We start from the raw sequence: 12,723 nt of genomic DNA on the forward strand, positions 1-12,723 counted from the left end.
TATCTTTTATGCGCAATATTAGATACCTCGGTTGCGATCTTTTTGAGTAAAGCGTTAAATTATACTACCTGTCGTCATAGGCATATGTGCATCCCGCCACTGATTGCTTACGTCGTGCTTACGCAAAAAAACATGGCGAATGGCCTGGAAATTTGTGCAGTCGAGAATAGGGCCCCCAATTCTCTGCACACCCGTACTCCAATTGGATTGCGAAAAGCGAGATTACGAGATTTCGGCGCACGTTAAGGATCCCCAGTTGGTCAAAATTAATCCGGAGCCCACCACTACGGCGCGTCTCATCGCCTGCGTTGAGTCGGCGCGTTAAACCCTACAATCAATCATCATCCAATTGGATTGGAATCCAATCCAATCCAATCCAATCCAATCCAATCTAATCTAATCTAATCTAATCTAATCTAATCTAATCTAATCTAATCCAATCCAATGCTCCTCGTGCTTGCGCAGCACGGCCCTTCAAGGTCCACGCGAAACTGCTCAACCTCGGCCAGTGTAGCGTACGCTACAAAAAAAAAAAGAAAAAAGAAAAAAGAGGAAACGCTTCCCGTGGTCGGAATTAAACTTCGGTCCCTCGCATTAGGAACCCGATGTACATCCGATTGCGCAATTCGGACACAGTCGAGGCAGCTTCGCATATTAACCCTATTTCTCTTAAGAAAGAGGCTCTGATTTTGTCATTTGGTGCGTTCCTGCTGCTTTTGCACGCGGCAATGTATTTCGCGCCGTTCATTCTTTTATTTTGTAAACAGGTCGGTTAGTCAGTTCGTGCAACGCATCCCCTAAATTGTTTTCCACGAATCTGAAAGTAACCAGTAGCAGTAGTTGTGCTTTGAGGAAAAGAAGACAAAAGGAAGTGCACCTCACATAACTGAAGTTTACCTTCTTTGGGTCCCTGGGCATGCGGGAATCACCTTTAATGAAACCGCAGATTCACTGGCAAGGGTAGCACTCTCCGGGCCTGTTGTCGATGTCATTGAGACACAACGCCTTTATTAGCCGCCGCAAGGTTCCGTAGATTGTTGAAGGTGTAAGGGCAGCACGAATCAGTCTTATTGTCGTTGAGAGATTTTTGTCAACTAAAATTCTCCTGGAAACCGAATTGGTGCCCTTCACGCGATCTGGAGGTGATTGTAACGAGCCTTCGATGTCATGTGCCCCAGTTGAATATATACCTCCACAGGCCTTGTCTGGCGCAGCTAGTCTGCTATGTGCAGTTACTGTAATGAAGAAGAGTCGGCCGACCATTTCCTTTTGTCCTGTCAAAGATTTTCAAGCCTCAGACGTCAGCTCCTTGAGGTGCCGCTCCATAGCCTGGGATTGGCATATGATCAGTGCCGGCTCTATTATCATTTGGGGCTTCAGAAACGGGATATTGCCACCAGGATGCTTGTTCTGCTCTTCTGCGCTTTATAGAAAATTCCAAAGGATTCACAACGTAATTCGATTCTTATTCTGGCACCTCACCAATGCCCTCCAAAAGTCTTCATTTCTGAATATTTTCTTATTTTCTTCTTCTTCTTGTTCTTCTTCTTCTTCTTCTTCTTCTTCTTCTTCTTCTTCTTCTTATTCTTATTCTTTTATTTATTTATTTATTTCCATTTTTTGTTTTATTTTAATATTGACTAATTTTCAAACTCGATTCCTCAAACACAAGAAGAAAAAAGCTTCCAAATTTTTCTAATTTTCTCCAAGTAATGTACCTAGGCAGTAGTTTCTTTTGGTTTAGCGACTGATGTTTGGCCGATCCCCTGATTGGGTATGCGCCATTAATTATAAGGAACAACAACAACAAAATGTTGAGCTCGGCAGATAGCTCATCTGCATATAACCCAGTGCGGGGGAAGGGCAGCACGGGGGGAATTGAGGATGGGGCACGGTGTTAAGGTGATAGAGAAAGATAGAAGAAATAATAAAAGGTGGACACATTGCTTTTGCTTAACTAGCCACGTTGTGTTTTGTCAACTGAGTATTTTTTCTTTGTTTCTGGAAATTGTTGAGCTGCTGCTTCCACAATTTTCTCACTTCGAATTTCGCTTAGTTTTAATTAATTTTCTTCCACAGTGAGATCTTTGACTGATCAAGAGGACTGTGATTTGGGCGAGTTGGTGAACGTTCATGATTGAAAATCAGCGCAAAAAAAGCACGAAAGAAAGGGAACGAGAAGTAGACAGGACAGCGCTGCACTCACAACTGGTTTATTTTGAAGAAATCACTAGTAATATACATAAATCAGTCTCCCATGTGGCGGTAAATTTTTACAACGAATAAAGATAAACAAAAATTATGCTGCCACTTCGGTGTGGACATATATACGTCGGGCTACCCGGGAGGTGCCTGAACACCAGGTTGTCGGAACACCAGCGTTCATTAAAATGGAATCCACACAGTCACCTAGCAAAATACTGCAGCTCACACGGCTGTGTGCCGGTCTTTAAAAAAACACACCCTGTTGTCGAAACACAGAGATAAAACAACAAGAGAAATTATCGAGGCCTTTCAAATCAGACGATCTGCCGACCGACGTATAAGTATGCCCTCAGTAGTGCTGCATGACCGGGAATACGCTTATCTGAGTGACACCCTTGCATGACCACGCAAACCAATAGATTACACTTGTGCATACCAGTGAGCGCTTGTGTTTTCTTTTGTTTCGGTTTATTCGTTGTAATACTTTACCGCCACGTGGTTGACTGATTTATGTATATTACTAGTGATTTCTTCAAAATAAACCAGTTGTGAGTGCAGTGCTGTCCTGTCTACTTCTCGTTCCTTTTTTTTCTGCGCTGATTTTCAATCATGAATCTTAGACTGAGTTCGCCAATCCCCCAGAATGGGCACGCGCTGGCCCAACCACCAGCCAATGCGCGAGCACCCTAGAGGAGAAGAAGAGGAAGCAGAATCCGAGGACGCTCGAGAGCGCGCTCCGCGCGGGGCCGGGCGTTCTGTCGCCTCCGTAGGCAACCGAGGACACCATGGGGGACGGGTCTCCCACCGAACCCGGCTCAGCCCTCCAGAAGCCCCTGGTGTTCAACCGCTTGCTGCCTTACAGGGAGCGGATCGAGGACGAGGCGGCCGCGCTCCTCGACGAGATCAAGACGAACCTGGGGCGCTCGGTGTTGCTGCGCCAAGTCAAGCCCGCCGCCGAATTCTGGGCCGGCCACCTGAGCAAGTGAGCGCGTCCACCCGCAACTCATGGTGTCCCGTGTAGTCATTGAGTTTGCAGTGCCTCTTCGCTGACCCCGCGAGGTTTTCGGTCGTTCCGTCGGGCATTTATAACTCGGGGGCAACTTTCTGCGGCAATGCAGTCAAGGCTACGAAGCCGAACTACGCCTTTTCGCTGCGCACCTGGAAGTAGTTCAACAAAAATAATTGGCTGCGGTAACCTCAGCAATTCAAGAATATGTAGTTATGTTTTAGACTTGGATTGATAATGCCACTAAGTTGGTAGCCAGAATATATACAACAGAGAGCATTTTTTCACATTTTCGGATTTTTTTGATTACGGCTGTCGCCGCTGGCGGCAGTGGTTCCATTCCGAAAAAAAAAAAAAACAAGAAACATGGCGTTTTTGTTGACGGTTATCGGCAGCTCGCCACTTCATTCTCTTCGTAGGATTTTTAAGAAGGTTGTCTAAATAAACGAAGCGAGTGGTTTACAAAGTGTACGCCCAAGTGAGACTGCTGCAAGGGGCACTCTCCGCCGTTTTCGCAATCCTTCCGGTTAGCCAGTTTTCCGGCGTAAGCGAGCGTGTGCGTAAGCATGTGTGCACGCTGCTCTTTGGGTGTACCGCGCCAGCGCTATCTAAGCACGCTAAGTAGGCTGCACATGCCGGTGCTGCTGCCCAGTTTTGAGGTCCAGAAGAGTTTACAAATCGGTGGATTCTGTCAAAACTTCAGCGCTTACAAAATTCACTTCTGTTCTCAACGATACTGAGTTGGGCGGTTTAGTCCACGCCGTACGGTCGGTGGAGTTCCCCAGTTAAAGGCTGCTCGGGCGGCCGTGCCCAGTCAAAGAGTTGGATTGTGTTTACAAACAAATGAAGCGTGTGGAAGGAGACGCCAATATGCCTGCATGCTCGGTGATCGTGGTTCAGCGTTCAGCGCACTCAACCATGTAGCTCATGCGAAAAATTAGCAGTGGCTTAGCTCGGCTATGCCAGGATATAGGTTGCGGGAGCTAAAGGTCAACTGGTTATTCTTAGCTTTCCTGGTTGTCTAGGATTAGCTTGATTATCATGCTTACTGCTGCTTCAATGACCCACACGCGGTATACGCATTATGTGACACATGTATATTTATCAAGCGGCTCCGGCGTAGCGTCACCAGTCTGCCCAGAGATAAGCTGGTTCCACAGGCGCACGCCCGTGTTGCTGCGCCTGTGGAACCAGGTGCAGCAACACCGGCTAGCAACACCCGGCCACCCCTCGCATGATCACCAAGTGGACCGGGCCGCCACGTGCAGAACGGAGGTAGGCGAAGAAGCTGGGCGCGTGGGGTGTGTGAGACGTCGGGCAGCGAGCAACGTTCTATGCGCCGTGTGACGTCCCTGCTCCTCGCGCATGTGCAGCACGGCTCTCCAGGAGCCATGCGAAACTGCTCAACCTCTGCCAGTGCAGCTGACGCTACAAAAATAAACCGTATCAAATGCGTATCTGTGACGCCGAAACTGAAACCGAAACCAGTTTATTGGGAACTACTCGGTGCAGTAACGCAGAGCAGTTAGCTTCCCTTCCCCCCTCCCCCCGTAGCTTTCGCTCCATTGCCCCAGAAAGTTGTCCTCGAGTTTTTTTATAGATGGTCATCTGAAACCGCTTAACGTTCTTTGTGATGCCGTGAGAACCAAATTCTATTCGGCGCCGTCACATTTTAACGGTGCCTACTTCCAACTTGCCCAACACGTATCATTGTACTAACTCGCCAAATCGACTGTTCTAGCCTCATATTTTAACGGCTTTTTTGCGCTCCGATCAGCAGCGAAGGCGACATCAAAGATGGCGCGAGCAAACATGGCCGCTGGTGAACAGGGTACAGGAATAATGTGGAAACCTCGTAACCTAATAGGGTGGCTAATAGCTATACTTTATAAACATTGTGAGTATCGAGCCCGCACCCTTGGGCTCAACAGCACAACGTCATAGCCACTGAGCCACCGAGGCCGCTTGGTCCAATGAATCCAACATGTACGCATGTGTATGACGAGCATCTTAAGGAGGACATGCATCTGAATATGCAGAAACACTACGTGGGAACACACGAACAGCTGTAAAGTCGTGTACAATGCACGGCACGTGCCAGTCCTTGGTGCAACGTAGGTTGGTCGGGACCGCTGGCTACGCGGGACGTGGAACTTCTCTGATGGGTTGTCGTGGATGGGGACGCGCGTCTGAATTGCAATGCGGCAGTGCCTATTCCCCGGAACAGCAGACCACAATATAATGCATGGAACACTATTCTGTGTACGGAACCACAGTGTAATCTTCGGCCCTATTCTGTGGACCGTATCACAGAATAGTTGGGTCTTATCATCTACAACGACCTGACGGATGCCAGGGTACCCTTATCTACAAAAATAATGGGCGAAATTAACCTAAGAAAACATTTTACAAGAAATTTTACTTTGTGAAATCTTTTAACGTTCTGTGGTTCGAGACCAGCCGTTAGGTGGAAAACACGTGACTCTACCCCCGCTACACGGAGGTCGCGAAGCGGGGTCATTTCCTCAATATTTCAAAGTGAAATCCCCTGTGATATTGTCCACAGAATAAAGGGGAAGATTATTCTGTGGTCTATAGTCCGCGGAATAGATAGTGCGTTGCAATGCGGAATAAGGTGGACGTCACTGTTTCGGTCGTCGCGCGAGGCTGCGAGCTCTGCCACTCGAACTCGCCCCTCGCAGCTGAGACTGTGTGCCGGCCGCTTCTGCGGCGTGGGGACGCTTGCGAGACTAGCCTGGGTCGTACAGGGCATTCAGCGCTGGTGCGGTCTTCCAGGAGTTGGTGACGATGACTTGGATGCCCTGGATGAATTTAGCTTGTACCCACAAATGGGCATTGTCCAGAGCCAAAATGCCGAGTGTGTCCCGGTCACAGCTAGTAGACGAAATATAATTTATTTTCCGAAATTAAACACGCGAAGAACATAGGTAAAGAAAATTGGAAACTGAAATAGGTACATTGTTACAGCCACCTGAGTTACCCGAAAAAAGCATTTCTAGCAATTCCAGCGGCATCTGGAAGGAAGGTAAGCATGAATAAATGCATTAATCTTCCCATTCACCTAAGCTTTGCGGCCGCAGAAGAGAAAAGACATGACGTGGAGATAGTCAGTCCAACACAGTAAATCGGCCCCACCAAAAGCGACAGTGCAACCACCGAGAAGCGGCGGCAATAGATGACGGAAAAAAATGGTAGACTGATTCCCGTATTTGACGTCGTATACATACAAAGTTTAGTTCTAGAAAGCTGTGATCTGGAGAGAAAAAAAGCCAGAGAACAAGGTATCGGAACTTAGTGAAGACTGCCTCACATTGCCTCGAAGCCGAAAGACAAATGCAGTAAAAACGCGATATCGTTATCGGTTAGTACGATTTCCCTGTTAGTACGCTCTCAATTGTGAACATTAAAAATTCCCCCTAGTACGTTTCTCCCTCGTGTTACTTTAAACGTATCGACGAAGTTCTACTGAATTCCGACCAAGTATAAAATTGAAGGCAAGATCTCATCTTGACGAGTTTGAAGCCGAAATCTCAGCCTCGGGGACGCCAAAAGTGATGATTGAAATCCTGAGATGTTCTAGACCATCCGCCTTCCCTTTTCCCCTGAAGCCGCAAACCCCGGATTTCATGCCAAATGTACATCTTTCACAAATTTGCGGAGTGAAAAAAAAAAGAAATGTAGGGTCCAGTGGAGACCCCGAAGAGGCGTGTGGTTCCGAAATAACTAACATTAATTCTGATAGCGTCAGATAACGTTTAATTAGATGATCAGGCGTTTGCACAAAGTGAGTTCAACCGCTAGAAATTCTGCCATTAAACAGCTGCGTACTCTGCAATTCGCAATGATACAGCCCAGTCTGAAGAATCTGGGGGAATTAATAGCCCTAGTTTTCCCAGCTCATTGGGACACAACTGTGTATGGCGGAGGGTACTCCGATATGCGCTCATTCGAAAGGGCTGGTGAATGAGGTCGTGTGAGAAGCTTCGGAAATGTTTTATGCCGTTCAGCTCATATGGTTTCAGGACGTTCTATTCAAACGAAGTCAAGGCGGTGGTTCAATCTTGCTCGGGCGTGTTCAAAGGAATTCAAAACAGCGCTAACAAACAAGAAAAGGCATCACATGGCGCTGACTGGCAATATTGCGCGGTATGCTTACGATATCTTTGCCGCGTTTTTTGTTTACGTTTTTTAGTGCTCACCTTGATATGATTAGCGTTCTGGGCACGTTGGTTACGCGATAATTACAAAACATTGCGCAAAAAAGATGGGATGGAACAAGTCACGACATACACGCGCAGCGCGAACTTCCTGATAGATATATTTATTCCATTCTGCGGAACTTGTATAAGATGCACACAGTTGTTCATTCTGTCACTGTGAGAAACTTATGCAAGTTTAACACATTGGCACAATAATATGTAGTTGGAAGTTCGCGATCTGGGTGTCTGTCCTCACTTCGTCCGTGCCCGTCTTTCTGGCGCCATTTTTTTTTGTTATTGTAGCGCTTACCCTGTGTTCATTGCAACATGTGCGGTTCCTGTATATTTGAATTGCGTGTATACATTTGCATTTCGTGATTCCTTATCGCCTGTCTTCGTTCTTTTCCATCGGTGTATTTTACAGCCCGCGCGATAGCCCACCAGTTTCTAGTCATGTTGTTTTTTTTTTCTCTGTTTGTTAGCGCTGTTTTGAATTCCGTGTGCACGCATTGTGATTGGCGCAGCTACCTACGGCTGTACGGCTTCCACTTCAGCAAGGTGGACCACGTGGACCTTGTGCGACTGCTCCTCGAGCTCGTGGTCGTCCGCGACCTGGAGCTGCGCACCGTCCAGAAACTGGCCGAAACGATCACCCAGCTTCACAGGTGAGCTCAGCATTCCTCCAATATCTGCGTATCGACTGAGAGGCACCTCTTACTACAAAAATTCGTCACATGGGCGCAGTGGCGCTTGCGTAGGAAACGCTAGTTGCAAAAAATATCGGTAGCGTCTAAAAAGTGGTCGTCTACGTTGATGTACTGAGAGCCTTCAAGATAGCAGCCACTGGAGAACTGTAAACATTTCGGCGGCTCTTGACAACCCCTTCTTTCCTTTCGTTTACAAACACGCAACACATGGGCACGACAGTACAGAGGCTTGCGGTCGAGTACGATTGAGCGAACAAGAGACATTACATGGGAGGCATTGGCGTGCACACGGCATGCCGATCATAATCTCCCAGGCGCTATCAGCGGTAAAAATTTTGTTTTAAGTGATTTAATGGTTAATGACGAGTTCTTGTTTGAGGATATGCATAGGCCGTACAGGTAAACCATGCATGCAATGCTCTGGCCATCCAAAACATAGACCAGAAATTAAGAAAAACGTATCGTTGCAGGGATTATATACGAATACCTTTTTAACCAACCTTCCCTGGTTATGCAGCTGCGTTTGGTTCATGTACGTTTACTAATTTCGTTCATTACCCTTTACATGGAGTGGGGCCCGGTAGATCTAAGTGGCCTATCAGTTGCTGCTAGGTTCAATCAGTGGCAGCTTGCCTTCTGGCACTTCATGAACCACGTTTTTTTTTATGTTCCACCTTATCTCAGTTGAGGCTCAGGTCGTTTGCAAAGCTGTTTACTGAGCCATCTTTTCGTGTCGAACGTTGGCAACGATACACAAATTCTGCTTTGCTGTATGGCACGCAAATTCTTTCGACCTAGTCTACGCTGTTGGCATAGTGAGTACCCAATCTTCGCCGGTGCTGTAAGCCTTATCATTGCGAAAAAAGGTTAGCGGGTAATTTGAAATGAGCCTTTTTATTCAGTAATTGCTCAGCGGTGACAGCATTGTGGTTCATACCGAATAATTAGATAGGCACATGATAGGCCGAATCTTCTCGGCGAAGCGCACCTGCATGTTGCGTCCATAGTCCCGTTCGGCAGCCATTTTTTAAATACGACGACCACCTAGCGTGTATTAGACGACAGCTCTCTCTATAGTCTCCCGCACTTCCCGTATGTTAGATATGTACCGTCAAAGATTATTTTAATCGCTTTTCTGATTACAGTATTTTGTTATCTTTCTGAGCGAACCACTGTTTCGTTGCTTGAGGGTAACGCAGATTTTCTTTCAATGTTCTCGTACGCCCGCAACTTGAAACTTTTTTTATTCTCTCGCAGCGTGCATCAATAAAAATAATTCCCCTAATAAATGACCCTGCAAGCATGTGAGGCTATGACAGTCGGGCGTCTTATATTCTATACAGGTCATGTGCCGTATAAGAGTTATGCAGGAAAATACAGGAAATGAGGTATAGATGTGGTCATGTAGGAGTTATATGCTTTCCGAAGCCATATAGTGCAGGCTAGCTTCTGTAAAGCTGGCTTTTGGTAATGCATTGAGGTTTTGCGTAATAGCTGCCTTGCGCGTGAATTCTGCTAGTACGCAACCCCAGTGTGTGGTAGCCTTGCACGACAACACAGCCCACGTACAGATACAATAGTACAAAGAAACACATTGCAGCTTATTTATTCTGATAGTTGAACCAGTTGTATTGGCTTCCGCACTGCGAGCTATCATGAATGTATAGAATGCCGCGCATGTAAAAAAAAAAAGAAAAACAAGGTCGTAATTAAGCACTGTTGTCTTGCGTGCGCAAACGATGACTCCATATATAGGCTTTGCTGCTTAGAATGTCGAACAAGTAAAGCTCTGCAACATTTATTCGTTGGAAGTAGGCTATCGGCTGTAACTATAAAACAAGGGATCGCGATAGGCAAAACACAATAGCGCAAGCGAAAACGGGGGTCTGCACGTTCTTCAGAGACGTTCTATTTGTCACATTCTATGGTTATCGTTTACAGTGGTATCCGGTGGATTGCTAAAAAATGAGATATTCATCAGCAGAATTCAATGAGTTGAATGTTGTGGTCTTGTCCCCCCACCCACACACACAACGCACACACACACGCACACACACACGCACACGCACACGCACACGCACACGCACATGCACACGCACACACACACACACGCACACACACGCGCACACACACACACGCACGCACACACACACGCACACACACACGCGCGCGCGCACACGCACAGACAGACAGACAGACAGACAGACAGACAGACAGACACGCGCGCGCGCGCGCGCTCACAAACTTCATGGGTCTTCTGCTGTAATCCCCTTTCGATGTAATAAATCATGTCGTTTAGCCTGGTTCTCGCGTGTTTGAACATAACAACGTTATCTTGGTTCGGTGCACAGATAAGTCCGTTTCCCCGCAGGAAGCGGAAGCTGCTGTCGAGGGAGGACCTGTCGATCGACTGGAGGCCCCTGTACGAGCTCTACGAGCGGCTCATCTACTCTCGTAACAAGGCGCTCGGGATGCTCAGACTGCCCGCGTGAGTCTTCATTGATCCACCTTCTTCCGTTCCAGCTGCGAGACTAGGTGCTTGCCTATACGCGGGGACATCGGTGGGGATGTACAGGGTCCCCAGCAAACATAGAAAGCATAAAATTAGTGTAACAAAATTGCACTTATGCAACTAGTTTCAGTCGTAATGAATAACAGGACTAATTTAGTTTGTGTTCATGTAACTGTAATGTAATTACTCGCCACGGTAATTATATACAGTAGTAATATATTACTTCTGAAATTACTCATACAAACACGCGTCATGGCCATCCCCTCTGATAAGTGGGCACTGCCGCTATATTTAGTTTAACCTCATTTACACAAACGGGGTAGAAAGAACAAGATTGGAGGCATCCCGGACACGAACACTGGTGTGCGTGCGTTTGAAGAGGAGGGATCACTTTTCACACTCGCGAGCAAGGTCGCATCTCAAGGCCGGCTTTGACGGACGGTTCCTGGTAGAGCCCCAAAATCACCTCTTCCTGGAGTTTACACAGTCAAAATCAACTCTCCCTGACTCCACATAGTCAAAATAACTCTCCCTCGATTCCGGTTAGTCAAAATTAACTCTCCCTCGACTCCACATAGAACCTTAAGTGAAATCGAAAAGCGCACTTATCTCAGTTTTTAATGCAAGACTCGTTCATTTAGGCTCTTCCTGCACGCGAGGTGGCAATTATCCCGGCAGCACTACGTAGTAAACAGAAACGTTAAACCACCAGGTGAAAAAATCTGCAGTGGTGGCTGCAACGCTGGGGCTCACCCATGTGACGGCCCTGATGTAACTGTAAACGGGTTGCAAGTTGGGATAGTTAGATGTACTATCCGTAATAACATCACAAAACATTCTAAGCTCATAAAAACATAAAAATAAGTAATAGCAACAAGTAATCAATAATAAATAATCGCAATCAATAATGAACAATAATTAATACTAACAAAAAAACATCGATAAAACACTGATACGAACGCAGCGCTAGTTTTCCTGTGTTCCCGCTCTGCCTAGCGTGGGCGTTGTTGTTTTTATGACACCCTGAGTAAGCCTTCGAAAGGCCCTTCAAGAAACAGCCTAAGGATTGGCACTCGCTCGGTTTCACGACCCCGGACACGTTCCTCTTCGATGTGCAGATGGTGCTGTAGGGGGTTCCCGGACACTACTTGGGGGTTATTGTTTTATATTCTCAGTTAAGCCTTTCCCTCCGTACTTATCCACCACTCGCCTGACATCCACAATAGGTTATACCCGTAAAACTGTAAACTGAATAGGAAGGAAGTAGAATGAGTTGAATGGTAACTAGAATTGAAATTCCCTCGACGTTTGTGGCCTGCTTGTTCGTGGACTGGACGGAGTAAGTACCAGATGCCTTCAAGGGGTACCAGATGCCTTCAAGATGCCTTGAAGTACCACAGTGTTAGACATCTGTATCGTAGCTTTGAAGCACTGCTAGCGGTGTTCTTTTTCTCGTCTAGTGACAGAGAACGGGGCGTTTATGGGCCTAATAAAGTTAATTCCTCCTCCTGGACTGATCAGAGGGGTAACTGCGTTTGGGCAGTTGTGTGAAGGTTGATGGTACGTTAACGAAAAAGTTGCCAAGATGCCTTGGTCGCGCTTTTCAAACGCGTGACATAACCGTTTTATAGAGAAGTGGTTTTTGTTACTTTTCTTTTGATTCAGTTCCAGGTCAGGTTGAGCATGGTAAAAACACCGTTTTGCGGAAGTTTCAGTGCGCTCAAAATATCGGTTAGCTTTTGATTTACATTTGGTGGTTTCTAGTTCGATCCCCTGTTTGAATCAGCTAAGACATTTTTATTACCAACAGTCGTTCATAGTTAAATATATGCCGTGTTTTTTATTTACCCCCTCCCCCCATTCAGCTCACCTAATGCTGGAATGACGGATGGGAACTTAAAAGTCAAAGCGCTGTTTTTGCTCTACAATGTCGCATGGTCTTACTACAACTTTGTGTTTTGTTCGTCTGTGGATACCTGTTCAGGCGGAATCTATGTTGCAGACATCGCATTGAAAAAAAAATTGGTTCAGGTTACACACTGTAATCTTAGTAATCACAAGCGAAAGGTCTGT

At 46.5% G+C, this 12,723-nt stretch overlaps 1 protein-coding gene across 1 annotated transcript in view; it reads left to right on the forward strand.

Moving 5' to 3' along the window:
• The first annotated feature begins 2,958 nt into the window (after positions 1 to 2,958).
• LOC144148608 (proteasome activator complex subunit 4-like) overlaps positions 2,959 to 12,723 on the forward strand; it is a 76,346-nt gene continuing 66,581 nt past the window's right edge. The window contains exons 1-3 of the mRNA XM_077680118.1: positions 2,959 to 3,187; positions 7,956 to 8,096; positions 10,510 to 10,626. Coding sequence (XP_077536244.1) covers positions 2,991 to 3,187; positions 7,956 to 8,096; positions 10,510 to 10,626 — 455 coding nt within the window. The 5' untranslated portion in view covers positions 2,959 to 2,990. The remainder of the gene's footprint in view (positions 3,188 to 7,955; positions 8,097 to 10,509; positions 10,627 to 12,723) is intronic.

Source organism: Haemaphysalis longicornis, unplaced genomic scaffold (genome assembly GCF_048455015.1).
Source record: "Haemaphysalis longicornis isolate Haplotype H1 unplaced genomic scaffold, Haemaphysalis longicornis Haplotype H1 scaffold_8, whole genome shotgun sequence".
Classification (NCBI taxonomy): Eukaryota; Metazoa; Arthropoda; class Arachnida; order Ixodida; family Ixodidae; genus Haemaphysalis; species Haemaphysalis longicornis.